The 16207-nt window shown below is 43.5% G+C and overlaps 1 protein-coding gene across 7 annotated transcripts in view; it reads left to right on the top strand.

Annotated features, from left to right (window-relative positions):
* Window positions 1-7090, top strand: part of ADD3 (adducin 3) — a 225006-nt gene extending 217916 nt beyond the window's left edge. For 6 of the 7 annotated variants that reach the window (XM_074999205.1, XM_074999203.1, XM_074999200.1 and 3 more), the window contains 2 exons: window positions 5037-5132; window positions 6589-7090. In XM_074999205.1, coding sequence (XP_074855306.1) covers window positions 5037-5132; window positions 6589-6887 — 395 coding nt within the window. In that variant the 3' untranslated portion in view covers window positions 6888-7090. The remainder of the gene's footprint in view (window positions 1-5036; window positions 5133-6588) is intronic. The other variant, XM_074999207.1, reaches the window with a different exon arrangement.
* Window positions 7091-16207: the final 9117 nt, after the last annotated feature.

Below are 16207 nucleotides of genomic sequence, written 5' to 3'. Positions count from 1 at the left end.
GGGTATGTCGAGGACTGCACTATCAACACCATCGCTCAATGCCACTCTCACCTCATGTTCCATCATCGCCTCAAACCATTCCACTCCCAATGGCAAAATATCACAACAGACAAATGGGTGCTGGAAATTATAGCCACGGGTTACACAATCCCCTTCCAGTCACTACCACCGACGAAACCTCCCACCCGGCCTCTTCTCAGGGACCCTGCTCACGAGGCAAGGCTGAATCAGGAGGTAGATCACCTCATGTTCATAGGGTCAGTGGAAACAGTACTGGAACAATTCCAAGGGAAAGGTTTTTACTCACGATACTTCCTAACAGAGAAGAAAACAGGAGGCTGGAGGCCAATTTTGGACCTTCGGGGCCTCAACAGATACTTGTGCAAGCAGTGCTTCCGGATGATTACAGTTGCCTCCATACTTACGGCACCTGACAATGGAGACTGGTTTGCAGCTCTCGACTTACAAGACGCTTACTTTCATATAACAATCCACCTGGCACACAGATGCTTCCTCCGCTTCACGATCGGCGGGGAACTTTTCCAGTACAGGGTTCTTCCGTTCGGCCTATCCTCGGCACCCAGAGTCTTTACCAAAACCCTGGCAGTGGTATCAGCTTACCTGCACAGGCAGGGCATGTTTTTTTTCCATACCTGGACGACTGCCTACTGAAAGGGGCCTCAAAGGCAGAGGTCCTACACATGATACGCGTTACCGTGAACACGTTTACTTCGCTGGGCCTAGTTATCAACCTTGCAAAGTCAAAGACTGAACCCATGCAAGATATAGAGTTCATAGGGGCGCGCATAAACTTTATCGCATCGAGAGTATACCTGCCTGACGCCCGCTTCCACACCATCAAATCCTTGGTGCAAGTCATGATGTACAGCCCCGCGGTGCCGATCCTAACATGCCTGCAACTGTTGGGGCACATGGCGGCCACCACGTTTGTGGTACAGAATGCCAGGTTACACATGAGAAGCCTGCAGCATTGGCTGGCGAGCGTTTACAGACCGGCAGCCCATACCGTTCACAGGGTAGTATCGTCCACGATGGAGGTATGGAAGTCGGTCGCGTGGTGGGCGGATCCCAAGAACCTGCTAGTGGGAGTGCCCTTCCACCAACCACAAATTTCCATTTTCCTCACAACCGACACCTCCCACATAGGATGGGGAGTGCACATTGGCAGCAAGGTGATGCGAGAGCTATGGTCCCCCGCAGAACAGACATTGCACGTAAACATACTGGAGCTCAGAGCAGTGTTCAATGCATGCAGATGTTTTCAGAAATACCTGCATGGTAAAGTAGTCGGGATCAATACCGACAATACCTCCACCATGTTCTACATCAATCGACAAGGAGGGGCATGGTCCCGTGCACTATGTGCGGAAGCAGTCCGATTGTGGAATTGGTGCATTGCCAACAACATAATGTTGAAAGCCTCGTATTTGCCGGGTGCCCACAACGTGAAGGCAGATCAGCTGAGCAGGCACTTTGCACTCACGCGTGAATGCCAGATCCACTCCAACCTCCTACAACGCATATTTCGCACCTGGGGGTTTCCCCAAGTCGATTTGTTTGCCACCCAGCGCAACAAGAAATGCGCTCAGTACTACTCCAGAGCAGGAATAGGGCGGGGTTCCCTGGGGGACGCATTCATGATCTCATGGAAGGGCCCTCTACTCTAAGTGTTTCCCCCCACAACACTTATCCACAAGGTTCTGCAGAAAGCCAGAAGGGAGAGAGCTCGCATGATACTTATAGTTCCAACTTGGGACTGGCAACAATGGTTTCCCCTGCTTCTGCGCATGACGGATCGTCCACCACTCCCCCTACCGGTAGCACCGGACTTACTCTCACAGGCTCAGGGGTCCATAGTGCACCTGCACCCTCAGGGACTCCGCCTACAAGCATGGTTAATCCATGGCTCAGCACCTTAGAGAGCACATGTACGGAGGGAGTAAGATAAGTCTTGGAGTGTAGCTAAAGGACCTCCACCAGGAGGACTTACGAACAGAAATGGACACACTTTACCGCCTGGTGCTCTGCCAAACAGTTAGCTCCTCTGGATGTCCCTATAACTGTAATTCTAGAATACCTGCTGGACCTCAAATGAGACGGGCTCTCTCTATCCTTGCTAAAAGTCCACCTCGCAGCTATATCAGCTTTTCGGCACAAAGAGGAAGGGCCCACCGTATTCGCCCATCCTATTGTCACAAGGTTCTTGAAGGGGCTGGTCAACCTGTACCCTCCTCTAAAACCGCTACCACCATCGTGGAGTTTGGACTTGGTACTCCGCACGCTATCGGGACCACCCTTCGAACCATTAGCCACGGTACCCCTCCGACTACTTACAATGAAAACAACCTTCCTCCTTGCGATTACGTCAGCCCGCAGGGTGAGCGAGCTCGCGGCAGTGATGGCAATGCCGCCCTGCACAGTATTCTCAAAGGAGGCGGTGATCTTACGCTTACACCTAGCCTTCGTTCCGAAAGTTTCCTCAGAATTCCACATTAACGAACCAATAGTATTACCCTCATTTTACCCAAAGCCTCCCAGCTCCAGCAAGAAGGCGCACCTGCACCTCCTAGATGTGAGGAGGGCGTTGGCCTTTTACATAGACAGAACTAAGCCCTTCTGGAATACGGACAGGCTTCTGGTGTCTCTCGCTCCCAGGTCGAAAGGGGAAGGCCTCTCTTCCCAGAGAATTTCAAACCACATTGTGTCCTCTATAAACCTGTGCTATGAGCTTCGAAAGGCCCCTTTGCTAGCCCCGCTCAGGGCTCACTCCTCCAGAGCGGTGGCGGCATCAACGGCCTTCTTCAAGTTAATCGCGTTGAAAGACATTTGCAGAGCGGCGACTTGGTCATCCTACGACACCTTCGCGAAGCATTATGCCCTGCATCAGGTTTCCGATGAGGATACCTGTCTGTCGACAGCAGTTCTCTCAAGGGCAAGCTGCACATGAATCGAGTACTCACCTCCTTACTTGGGGTTACTGCTGGGTAGTCACCTACTGTGGAGCATCCACGGGGACCACTTGAAGAAGAAAGAGAAGTTACTCACTTGTAGTAACGATGGTTCTTCGAGATGTGTCCCTGTGGGTGCTCCACTACCCGCCCGTCCTCCCCGCTTCGGATCTCTGTCCGGTGTTTTTCAGGAGCATCCGGGGTGGTTGATCTAGGAACTGGCGGGGACCGGATCGTGCACATGACCAAGGGCACGCAAGGGAGCAGCGCGCATCGGCGCATGCACGATCCAGTGGAAACTGCTAGAAGAATTCCAATCTGCGGCGCCGGGCGAGCCCGACACGTACTGTGGAGCACCCACAGGGACACATCTCGAAGAACCATCGTTACTACAAGTGAGTAACTTCTCTTTTCGTGAGCACAGACTCACTCCATCACATGCATCAGATGCACCTGATGAAGCGAGTCTGTGCTCACAAAAGCTCATGCTCAAAACTTTTCTGTTAGTCTTTAAGGTGCCACAGGACCCTTTGTTGCTGTTACGGATCCAGACTAACATGGCTACCCCTCCGATACTTGACGTTAATTGATCAACTCATTTTTGGTGCCTTTTCCAAGCACTCTAAATTTTTTTCATTGTAAGGTTTTTGTATTTTTGCACATTTTCCCTTTTAAAATAGTGGAAATGTTTTTCACTAAAAAGTACTTGTACAGCATGAACTTTTTTAGTTCAGAGTAGCGGGAGCTTTATGAACAGTTAGAATGCAGCATGCTACAAACCTTCAATAAGTTTTGTAGGGCAGGGATTGTCTTCTGTAATGTGTTTGCACATCTCATAGCACACTGGAACTTTCACCCGCAGTTGGGGTCCGTAGGTACTAGTGCTATGATCTAAACAACAATAAAAAAAATCCAGATATGAAATTTAATTGGGTTGACAGATGGGACAAACTTACTGAGCGTTGATTTGTTGTATTATGGCAAAACTTCCATTGTTACGTTTGGATGGGATAGCTTATCTGGAAACATTAGCTGTAGTTCTTACACTCACCTGGTAAACCATTTTGCTAGTCTTTAAAGTGCTTCCTGACTGCTTTTTGTTTTGATAGTGTATAGACTAGCACGACTTCCTCTTTTTTACTATTCACCTGGTAACAGCAGCCATCCTAGGAAACCTTAAAATTATTTTCTCTGTTGGTTTTACTTTGTGTAGAAACTAAAATATCAGCAAGCTTACACCACAACAGAAGTCAACAAAGAGCATTAACATGTTCATTTTGTGCTGTCTTCTGGCACTGTGTATTTCAGACCAGAACAGCTGATCCTTTGAAAGGAGAAGTAGGCTACCATGAATTGGAAAATACATGTCAAGAAATCTTAAACATTTACAGATAGGAATGGAAAGTGCAAGCCTTTGAACCACCGTTTATCAAAATGAATATTCTTATGGTATAGTTTCCTGTTTGCAGTCCACTTGGCAATATCATTGGCAATGTCTTAACTCTGAAATACCAGCATTTTAAACCACACCTTTTGTAATTTCTTATTTTCAAAAGCTTAAAGATTCAAAGGTAAAAACATTCTTTCAGTAATATTGCCTATATACCCAATCTTTCATCCGCTTCAGTTAGTAGCATTTTATAACTATTTATGTTGCTACTCCTTATAAGACTTACTAATTCAATATTGTGTAACAATAGCATTTATTATGCATTGACCTGCACTAATACTGTGACTTTCACAGTTCAGATTTTCTAAGTGTATGAATGGTATCTGGATTTCTTTTGTCACTTGGTTAATGGTGACATGAAGCACATGTGCATGGGCTGCCTGCTCACTTGTATTCAGCCTTGTTTTTAATTATATAGAAGATCTAACATCTGATGACTGTTAATGGATGAGTACTGTAATAACCTCTTTAAGCATTTAAACTGTTGTCTGGAAGTTAACGTACTTTAGCATGAACAGTTCGATGCTAGCAGAGCTGTAAATGTTGTATGCGCTAACACTGATATTCTTGCTCACTTTTATTTTTGCATGGCTACTAATTCAAATCTTGTCCTGCAGATGCTGAACAGGAATTAGTTTCAGATGATGGTTCATCTGTGTCACAAGTTCAGTCACAAACTCAGTCCCCGCAAAATGTCGCTGAAAAATTAGAAGGTATTAAATATAACTTCCTATAAGATGCAAAGAACTCCAATAACATTGGTAACATTGTTTCATTAGACTCTAAGTAAGATGTAGTTTAGCCTGCCTTCAGTATTTTAGAAACTGGAATTTGTGTTTCATTATGAGATTCTTGCTGCTTCTTATGCCAGTCGGTTTACTGAAGTCTGCATCTTTCCAGACTTTATTCAGTTCGTGTGAAAAACAAAAATTGATAAGTCTCAAACTGGGCCAGTCAACTGATTTAGTTAACTGTTTTGTCACAGGAGTCTATCTCAGAGTCTATCATGGAATATTTTCCTCAAACATTTTGCTGATGTGAAGTCATACAATAAAATTACACACTGTGAAATAGACAAGTTGGAAGGTGTGTATATTGTCTGTTTCTCCCTGTTATGCAGTTATGACTGTTATGCAGTCTTTTGTCTAATAGTCTTCCAGAATAACAAGCAGTCCTGTAGCACCTTAAAGACTAACAAATTTATAAAATAAATAAATTTGTTAGTCTTTAAAGTGCTACAGGACTGCTTGTTAGTTGTGAAGCTGCTAACATGGCTACCCCTCTGAGACTATTAATCTTCCAGAAGAGAGCCTCTGTTAATACTAAAACAGAAGCAACACAGCATATTTGTAATGCTTTTTATTTTGAAAGTTTTCCAGCATAGTGAGTTCATCTTCATATGCTGGTCTTGTGCAGGCACAAATAATTCTAACTGTAGTTAAAATTAGTAGCACTTTAAAGACTAACAAAATGATTTATTCGGTGATGAGCTTTTGTGGGACAAACCCACTTCGTCAAATCAATCACATTTCCAGTACAGACTGACATATATAAGTACAGAATTCCCTCCCCAAAAAAAAATTGCAATAAAAACTGACAAATCAAGTACATAGGGACTGAAGGAGGCAAGTGAGGGGTGGCATGTCAGTCAGAATTGAAAGTGCTATTGATCTGATAAAGTGGGTCTGCCCCACAAAAGCTCATCACCGAATAAATCATTTTGTTAGTCTTTAAAGTGCTATATTTCTGCTGCTTTTTTGATTTTTTTTTTTCCAGTATACAGGCTAACATGGCTACCTCTCTGTTACTGTAGTTTAGATTGTTTAGTCATCTAAGTAGTTGATTTCTCCTTGAATATGGATGGGTTGAGAAGTTGACTCTGAATCCTTTGATGAAATGTGCACACTATTGCTTGTATAGCATTTAACAAAACCAAAATAAAGAGCACAGAAGGTAGGAGAAACACACACCTGAGCACCTTACATTTTGCAGCAGTTCATGAGAGTCCAAATCCAAACCAAGTTTTTCAGGCCCAATTTTTTTGTTTTTTTGTTTTGTGTTGGGTTTTTTGTTTTGTGTTTTCTGGATTTTTTTTTTTTTTTTTTTTTTTTGCATAGCTCTTGCTCACAAAAGTAAAAGTAGTAATAGTTGAACTCTCTATTTTCATAGAAAATCATGAAGATGTGTTTGTGCAGAATGCTAACCTCGTCTCCACAGAAGTACCAGTCGTGGTGGTGAATGGCAAGGAAGATGTGCATGATGTGGAAGAAGGTCTCACACAGCGGGTCAGTGAGTTAACCACTAGTACTGTGGAGAGTGTAGAGATTACAATTAAAACCTCTGAAAAGATTGAAGAAACCCTGTCCCCTGAGGGCTCCCCTTCCAAATCTCCATCAAAGAAGAAGAAGAAATTCCGCACTCCATCTTTTCTGAAAAAGAATAAGAAGAAGGAAAAGGTGGAAGCATAAGTGCAGCTCTGTTGCTAAGAGGTGGCATTGCACATTTTAAAACCACATTTAAGTCAAACATTAACGAAGTAGCGTTAGGGGTGTGCAGTAAACTGGATCTTAACCTATGAACAAAACTGGAAAAGGTTTTACTGAAAACAATTTTTATGTTCAGTAAGACATCCATCTCTCACTTAGTGTCCAAAATTACTGAGGGCTTGAAACAGTCAATAGTTTCACATAGACCTACACTTGCAGGTGCTTTAATACTATCATAGTGAGATCAGATACCGTTGTAGTACATTGTTGTGGCAAGTTACATTTGGATATTTTGCAGACCTTAAGACCTTCTTCAGCACAATTGAAGTCTCTAACAGAGTTACTGTGGAGTGATTATATGAATTTTCACTTTTAAACTGCTGCCTCACTTCGTAATCATATAATACTACTTTTGTATTGTGATTCAGACCATATATTTTTTTTCTGTACCCTGCTTCAGTGGGTGCATGTTAACAGCACACCTTTAAATCTTTTAAGGTTAGATTATATAGAACATTATACACTGGCACATGATATTAAAAGAAAAACTGTGTAAGAGAATTTTTATTTGGAATTATACAAAATATGTAAAGTCCATTCATCAATAACTTTTTGCCAAATACTTCATTTTAGTGAAATATAATTTTTGAATACTTTTTTTATTCTATCAGTTGGAAAAAACCCTTATTTTTCAGTAAAGGGGATTTTATACACTTAACATTGATAACTTAGTTAAACAAAGAAAAAACAAAATAAGATTTTATATGTTGAAATGTTTGTATACCAGTTAGTATAAAAGTATTATAAGCATGTAAACCAAGCATCTAACAGTAGAGTATATTTAAGGATGCTTGGTTTAGAGTATACTTAAATATAACTCAGGAATCCAGGAACTCTGCTATCAAAGGATTAAAGCATATAAAATGAAACTGGATTCATGTTTAAATCTTACTGTGTTTTTTTCCCTCATGGCATTGCTAATGAATGAAGAAAAATAACTTCTAGCATAACCAAATGAAGGAAACAAAACTGTTAAAAGGGAAAGTGAAATAGTAAGAAAATAGAATGATGCAAAGAAAGTAAAAGTTTGATTATTTTTATTAAATATATTATATGGATTGTGAGGTATTTTTATTACATCAGCAAAAATCACATTTCCATATTAGAGGATAAAATAACTTACATGGTTTCACATGGAGATCTATACCTTTCTTATTTTAATTTGATTTTTAAAAGGGTCTCATCAGTCTGTGTTGTCCTTCAGACAAACCAAGAACGAATTAGATCTTAGTGCCATGGGTAGTGGCCATAATGCCACTTCCTCATTTTTGCTGATATCTTCATTTTAGCTTTCTACTTCATTGTATAAAAAAAAAAAAGAAGAAAAAACTATAGAAATTAGCAGAGGTTTTTTTCTTCTCAGATTTGTCAGTACATTAGCCATTGTAATAGCAAATAAATTAAAAAGATCGGTGTGATTCCCAGATTGCCAGTTGAAATACATACAATATATAAATTAAGTGGAGAGTGGCTGGAGAGTGGTTTGGCATGCAAAATGTTGACTATAGCATGTTCTGGGGCTGGTTAGCTTTGACTGTGTAAGTGTGACAATGCAGTGTTGGAATGGATCCTGGAAATGATATTCTAGTTATCACTAAATACTGGAATCAGTGTTTTAATCTTAGTGGAAACTTCCAGTTGCTTAAATTCTTCATGTTCTACGTTTTTTGTGTTGTATTACAACATATGTAGAAACAGTAACCTGTGAACTATGCTTTTCATAACTTTTTTTTAAAAAATATATCTAAATGAATGCAATGTGCATAAATATTTTTTAAAATGCAGCCATGAACTATTTGCACCTTTTGCTAATGCCTCTATTTACTTGCTTTGGCATAAAGAATGAGCCAGCCAACTCTGTGTCCTGTAGAAAATATATAAATGTTATCTGAAATTGCTCATAGATGTAATGCTAATTAATGTTAAATCACAAATAAACAGTATTTTAAATAGATGGATTTTTCAGTTCAAACTTTTATTATGTTCATTTTCCTGTCAAATGTCATTTTGTTTTTGTATCTTACCATAATGATTACACAAGAGAAAAACTGCCTTCATTTTGTCCTCTATTCTTCTCCCAGCCTGCCCATACAATCTGCAAGGAAATAAAGCTGGACTTTGGAGGCTTGGCTAATGTTTCTTTCATTAATTTCTAGACCACTTAGTGGGGGAGGGAAAGAAAGAACAGTCTTGCAACCAAGATACAAGATTTTTGTACTTCAGCTATGCCACAAACTTCCTTTTTTCCTTCGGGCAAGTCATTCCATCCCTGTGTCCTTATTTCCTTCTCTATAAAATGAGTTTAATAATTATTAACTTCACAAGTGTGGTGGGAGGTCCTTGAATGAAGAGTGATCTAAAAGGATTACATAGAAATATGTGAAATAAATTACCTTCCCCGCTTTTCTGAAAAGAGACCAAAAGAATTCATTGCCTAAAGATCTCCATACAATGGGATCTGAAGTGGTCTATGTCATTTTCCAGCAATCTCCAACATACCTCAAAATCTCTGCCAAATTGCCAGGGTTCATGTTGTACTTTTTTATGGCCTGAGTTCCTGTAGGAACCTGATAAATGATGTTGGAACTTTCTGTAGAAGACTCTCTTTCACAAATCAGCCTTCGGCACTTTCCAGAAGGCCAAATCCAAGCTCTTCGCAGTTATAATGATTGTTCTGTGAACTATATCTTCTACCTCAGTCGCTGTAGTCACGGATCTTAGATTGGATGCCCGTGACTGTTCTCTTATTATTTATCTCCTGTGATGGGTGATGTATAAACTACCCAAAAAAAAATCTCGTAATCTGCCCCAAATAGCTTACTGTCTAAATGGTTTTATTCACTGGGGATCTCCCTTTTTTTTAGGGTGTACATGAACTGTGGTCCTTATCTCTTTTTATCTAGAGCCAAATTCTTCCACAGAGTTACAGAAAGGTATAAGATCCTATGGCCCTGAACATGTAAAATAAAGGTAAGTCAGGCACAGAAGCTGTGCAGTCCACAGTAGTGTTAAGAAGTTTGAACAGATGAGGAAGATGTTGGTTCAGCAGACAGCAGTTGTGATAGAACAAAAGTAATAAGAGGAAAAGTAACACTGCCAGCTGTTCAAATCACCATATGCAGAAACCCTGTAGAGAATCACACAGACAGCGCAGCATCACCGTAGAGCCTGATATTTGCAAGAGAACATTCCTTGAACATATCAAGTACTATTAAAAGAATATTGTCAAGACTGAAAATTTGTTTTGTTACCCTATCTATAGAGTGCTCAAACTATATCGAACTGTTTTACGCTGTCCTATTACATTCTTTCTGAGACCCTGGCAGGATTGCATTAGTAGAATCTTCCCTTTACCTGCCCTCTTTAAGGCTGGCTTCCCACTGCTTGCTGTTCCCTGGGAATGGAAGTGCAGTTACATGCCTCTTTTGCTCTGCTGCAGATTCCCAACCTGTGCACTCCACCTCTTCCATTTCAGTTGATACTTAATCTTAAACTAATGTGTCTTTTGCATCACACATTTTTTCTTAAAATGTGGGTGCTCATTTTGAAGAACTCTAGAAGAAAATTCAGAGTGCTCAGAGAACCAGCATCAATTAATTGGGAAGTACCTCATGTGGACTTCAGTGGTTTGACTATGTAAGTATCACCAAGTAGGCTCACTGTAGCTATCAAACTGTACACCCTAATCCTGCTTTATGTATGTTCATCACATGGGCTTTTGGCTTGTGCAGATGGGAAAAGACTGAAGATCATTGAATTATCTTCCATGACTTATATGGAGCTAGAAATCAAAGTCAGAAGACTGGTTGTGAAGGGTCTTTGCCTGTACCCTTGGAAGCATGAATTTTGAATAAATAAAACCTGTAGTAATTGGTCTCTGAGGTGGCTTAGTTTGTTCTTTCGCATTGATAAGGTATGTAATTTTGCATTATTCCATAACTGATTCTTAAATCATTTCCATTTCAAATGTCATGGGTCTTTCTCATCATGTCACATGTACAAGTTTTGTGTTCCATCAAATGATTGAAATATATTAACATATGCACAATTAAGAATGTAAATAGAGTACTGCATACCTAATGATGTTCAGTACCAAATCTTCCCATTTATTTCAGTGGCAGTGAAAACAAGCCCATAGAAGTTATTTTCGATGAGTATTCAGCAGTACTGCTGTTGTGGTAAAGTAGAGCCTTTCACCTTTGGAAACTTTGTTTTAAATCCTGCATTAAGTTGTAAAGGAAAGGTCTCATCTTTGTCTCCATATTTCAGACCTTCTGCAGGCTGTGGCAGAAGTGACAGTTTCTGCCTAAGGCTTGTGAGAAGAAGTCTGCCCTGCGTCAGGTTCTGAAAAAACTTTTAGGCCCCTTAATTTCTTGAGCACTACAAACCAGGTGTGACTGTTAGTTGTACCATTTAATATACTGCTGGAAAGTGCCCAGGTACTATCACAAATGGTTTGAGAACCTACATATATTGCAAAATCAAGTACTCAGAAGTTACGAATGCCTTTGCAGGCTTCATTCACACACACACCCTTTGCACATTATGACAGTCTTTAATTGAACAATCACATTTTTTCCCCACAGGACCCCTGCATGCAGAAGGACCTGCTCTGTGGATTGGTTAGGGCTATGTGGTGAAAAAGGCTGTTTTCTGACACCTCCCTCATTTGCTCAAGTAGCTGGAAGGTGTGTAGTGTTTGGTGCAGGGGGCTGCAGGAAGATCTCATGGTTAAGGTAGCTGAATGCTGCCTTAGGGAACTATCTTCTGTCCCTGCCTTTGTCAGCATTCAGTCACTGGACACTTGGTGTTGGGCAAGTCACTGGGTGCCTGACTTGACATGCAGGGGTCAGGTTAATTCTTCTGCTGCAACTGGAGTCAATGGGAGCTGTGCTTTGAATAGCCTAAATTGGGGTGGGCAATATGCAGCCTGTGGACCGGATGCAGTTCTTCAGGGTTAGCTCCAGTGGCTGCCAGGCCCGTGCTTAGAAATTGCAGTTCCCATTGGCTGTGGATCACTGTTTCCAGCAAATGGAAGCTGCAGGCAGCTGTAGCTTTGGAGGCCCAGGTAAATATAGCACCTGGGGCCTGCCAGAGGCGAACCTCGACAAACCGCGTCCAGGCCACTATTGCCCACCCAGCCATAGTGCTATGGAATGCTAAGTACTCTGAGAAATAAGGACCGGGGCTTCAAACCGAACACCCAAAATTAGGGGAAACTTTTGACCTTGCTCTTCCTGTCTCCTCTCCCCTTCTGTGAAAAGCATGACCTCATCTCCCAGGGATACCAAAGATAAATTTGTGTTTGTGGAGCATTTGTATACCGTAATCAGTGAGCATGGCAGAGAAGCCTGTAAGGAAATTTAATATGATTCTGTTTTCAGAGCAGAGTTTGAACAGTGGTGTAAGACAGGTATGGGGTGACCCACTGAACAAAGAGAATAAAAATGTTAAATAGCTGCACATTAAGTCAGCAGCATCATTCTCTAAGGCATGGATCTGATGGGGAAAAAATGGTATGGGATCTTGAGTGAATTTCTAAATGAGAGAAACTGAAAATGCAAATGAGGAACTGATTTACCTATCTCATGCTTCATTCGCATAGCTTCTTTTCGTCAGATTCTTTCGAAAGAAAAAAAACAGTGTAGACGTGACTCTTTTGAAAACGGGGTTTATTTTCAAAAGAGCCACATCTATGCTGCTTTTTTTTCCCCTGAAAGAATCTCTTTTGAAAAGAGAGGTAAATCAGTGCTTCATTTGCATTTTCGATTTCCCTTATTTGCATTCCTCTTTCCAAAGAGGAATGCAAGTGTAGATATAGCCCAAGAGACAGAATTACAGCGGTGTTCTCTAGGTAAATATGCAACTGGCCATTAGGTGGCATCAGTAGCCTTTCACTTTTCATACCTTTGTTCTACGTTATTTGAATGGAAAGCCATTAGCAGACAGCCTTCAAAAAAAGTCTTTTGGTGGAGATTTTGTGGGCATGATTCCAGCTGCGTGGCAGAGATGAAAGCAGACATCTGGCTTCAGAACTGATTTCATTATCAGTTCAGTTAAAAACTGTGCAATGGAACGTGGGCTCTGGGAAATGAGCTCTGTTGATTTTATTCAAAGTTTTTGGGATGATTTCTTAACTTTTCCAGTCAGAAACACGTGTGAAAATATCGGTCATGCATGATCTTAAACCTGTACCCTCTGGAACAGAGTATTATTTGAGTCTCATATTCACCCTCCTGCCTTTCAGAAACTTTCCTCCCAACAAAAAACAAACGTCAATATCACCAAAACCAAATCAGTAAGTGAAATGCTTTTGTTCTTCTTCGAGTGGTCCCTGTGGGTGCTCCACAATAGGTGTCGGGCTCGCCCGGCGCCGCAGATTGGAATTCTTTAAGCAGTTTCTATTGGATCACACATGCGCTGACGCGCGCCGCTCCCTTGCGCGCCCCCGGCCATGTGCGCGATCCGGTCCCCGCCAGTTCCTTCTCAACCGCCATCGGCTGCAGACGGAATCCACTCCGGCTAAAGCCAGAGACAGATAAGATAGTAGTTTTTTACGTGTAGTTTGTTCATTTTGTCACTATTAAAAAAAAAGAAGAAGAGAAAGAGAGTATTAGACAGCAGAGAGAAGAGGAACGAAGGAGAGAGGGGCGGGCAATAAGGCTGATAAGCCGTCTGCTGCCCTGAAGGCCGTGCATGTTATTTTGGGTTAGAAAGCACTGATTAGTGGCTAAGTACCCTATTAACAGTAAAGACTCACTGCGATGGCTTCTTCGGGGTTTAAGAAGTGTGAGTCATGCCGCAAGGCTATGCCGGCCTCTGATGGGCATAGTGAATGCATTCACTGCCTGGGAGAGTCGCACGTTACCCAGAAGTGTTCCCACTGTGCTAAGCTTACAGCCAGGGCCAGGAAAGACAGAGAGATGAGGCTCAAAATGATCTTGTTGATAAGGGTCTCCAGCCTGAACCGCCAGAGAAGCCTCACGCAGAAGGGCCCTCTGGGTCGCATAAAAGGAAGGCAGCCTCTTTGACCCCCTCGGTGCAGAAGAGGAGGAAACTCTCCCCGGCTCGATCCTTGCCAGCGGGCCCAGCAGGCAGAACGAGTGGAACGCAGAGCCCCTGGCCGCGAGCTCATGAAAGCGGCAGCGCAGCAGTGCACGTGGCAGAGGCCGAGTCTCCGCTTACACAACAGGCAGCACAGAAGGCGCCGCGAGCGCCAGTGCAGCAAGCGCCGGAATCGGCGGCACCAATGCATGCGGCACTGGCTTCCGTGGCGCTGACGGCGCAGGGGCACCCGGCACGGAGCCTATCAGTGCCGGAGGAAGATACCCGCGCAGCACTGACAACAGGGCCGAAATCCCCAGCACGGGAGGGGGCGGCGCCCACCCTACAGGGGAGGGGTTAGGCAAAAGCAAAAACTCGGCACCTTAGTCCATCTCCAGGCAGGGCTGCGCTGCCCTTATCACCCAGCCCCCCCGAGATACACACGCCACACCGCCGGGCTGTAACTCCATTGGCTTATCTCGGGCCTCCCTCTCTGTTCCTGCAACCAATTTTGCCGTGGCTCGGGCCACCTTCACCATTTTTGGGCATGGATCCCCTTGAGTACTATCATAAACTGGCTTCACCACTATCTATGTCGTCGCGGAGGTCCCGCTCTCCCAGACATCATGGGTACACTCCCTGATTGTGGTCCAGGTCTCCATCACCGGGCCCTTGCCCACGCTGCTATGGTCGTCCTCATCATGCTGAGCACAGACACCGCAGGTCTAGATCCAGGGGCAGGTCCTCTCCTACTACTCGCTCTGGGACAGGAACACAGTTATCCCAGGGGGAATTAGGTCCAGAATCCTGAGACTTCCCTTCACAGTCCTCCAGGGAGCAAGTATATCACTGAACTCGGGAGCCAGAGGATTTGGGGGAGGTTTACCCCAGTTCCTCCTCATCCTCCCCAGATGAGGCCATGGCCCCCGGGGATGTCTCCCCTCCAGATGACCTTAAACAATTCCAGGACCTGTTCAAAAGAGTAGCTTTCACGCAGGACATTCAAATAGCAAAGATGCAGGAGAAGCACCATAAACTCCTGAAAAATTTGAGACCCCTGGCTTCATCTAAAATCGCTATCCCGCTGGACGAAGCCATTATGGAGTCAGCCACTAACATATGGCAGACTCCGGCCTCTATTCCACCTACGAACAAGAGAGTGGATAAGAAGTACTTTGTCCCAGCCAGGGGCATGGAGTTCCTCTTTAGTCACCCGCAATCCAATTCTTTGGTGGTCGAATCGTCCCAGCAGAGGTCGAAGACGTCTCAGTACAAAATGGGGAGGTCAGATAAAGATGCTAAGAAGCTAGAACTGTTTGGCAGGAAGGTCTATTCCTCCTCTACCCTATTATTGAGAATGGCAAATTATGCGGCACATCTATCAAACCATAACTTTGACAATTACTCTAGACTCACTCTCCTCATGGATTCACTCCCGGAGGACAAGAAGCCAGTGTTAAAGGCGATTGTCCAAGAGGGCTATGTGGCGTCGCGGACGGGAGTCCAGATTGCCCTGGACGTGGCAGACACAGCGGCACGTTTGACAGCCGCAGCAGTGGTAATGCATAGGGAATCCTGGCTCCAGACATCTGGTATCCCCAGAGACCTACAGGCAAAGATCGTGGATCTTCCCTTTGATAAGCAAAAGCTGTTTGTGGACTCAATCGACTTGGTCCTCCATTCCAGCAAAGACTCGAGGGACGCACTTAGGACCTTGGGTATTTATACTCCCCCATACAGGAAGAAAAAATTTTATCCTCAGCAAAGAGGCTGGGCTTACCAACCACAGCGCGCTCAATATCAGCAAGGCTACAACCAAGGGCACCATCAACAGCTGCCCACGAGGCGAGGCTGAATCAGGAGGTAGATCACCTCATGTTCATAAGGGCAGTGGAAAGAGTGCCGGAACAATTCCAAGGGAAAGGTTTTTATTCACGCTACTTCCTAACAGAGAAGAAAACAGGAGGCTGGAGGCTGATTTTGGATCTACGGGGCCTCAACCGTTACTTGCGCAAGCAACGCTTTCGGATGATCACAGTTGCCTCCATACTTACGGCACTGGACGATGGAGACTGGTTTGCAGCCCTCGACTTACAAGATGCTTATTTTCATATAACAATCCACCCGGCGCACAGATGCTTTCTCCGCTTCACAGTCGGTGGGGAACATTTCCAGTACAGGGTTCTTCCATTGGGCCT

Source organism: Carettochelys insculpta, chromosome 7 (assembly GCF_033958435.1).
Source record: "Carettochelys insculpta isolate YL-2023 chromosome 7, ASM3395843v1, whole genome shotgun sequence".
NCBI classification, from domain to species: Eukaryota; Metazoa; Chordata; order Testudines; family Carettochelyidae; genus Carettochelys; species Carettochelys insculpta.
Note: the sequence above shows the minus strand (reverse complement) of the source record. Positions and strands in the feature narration are given on the sequence as shown.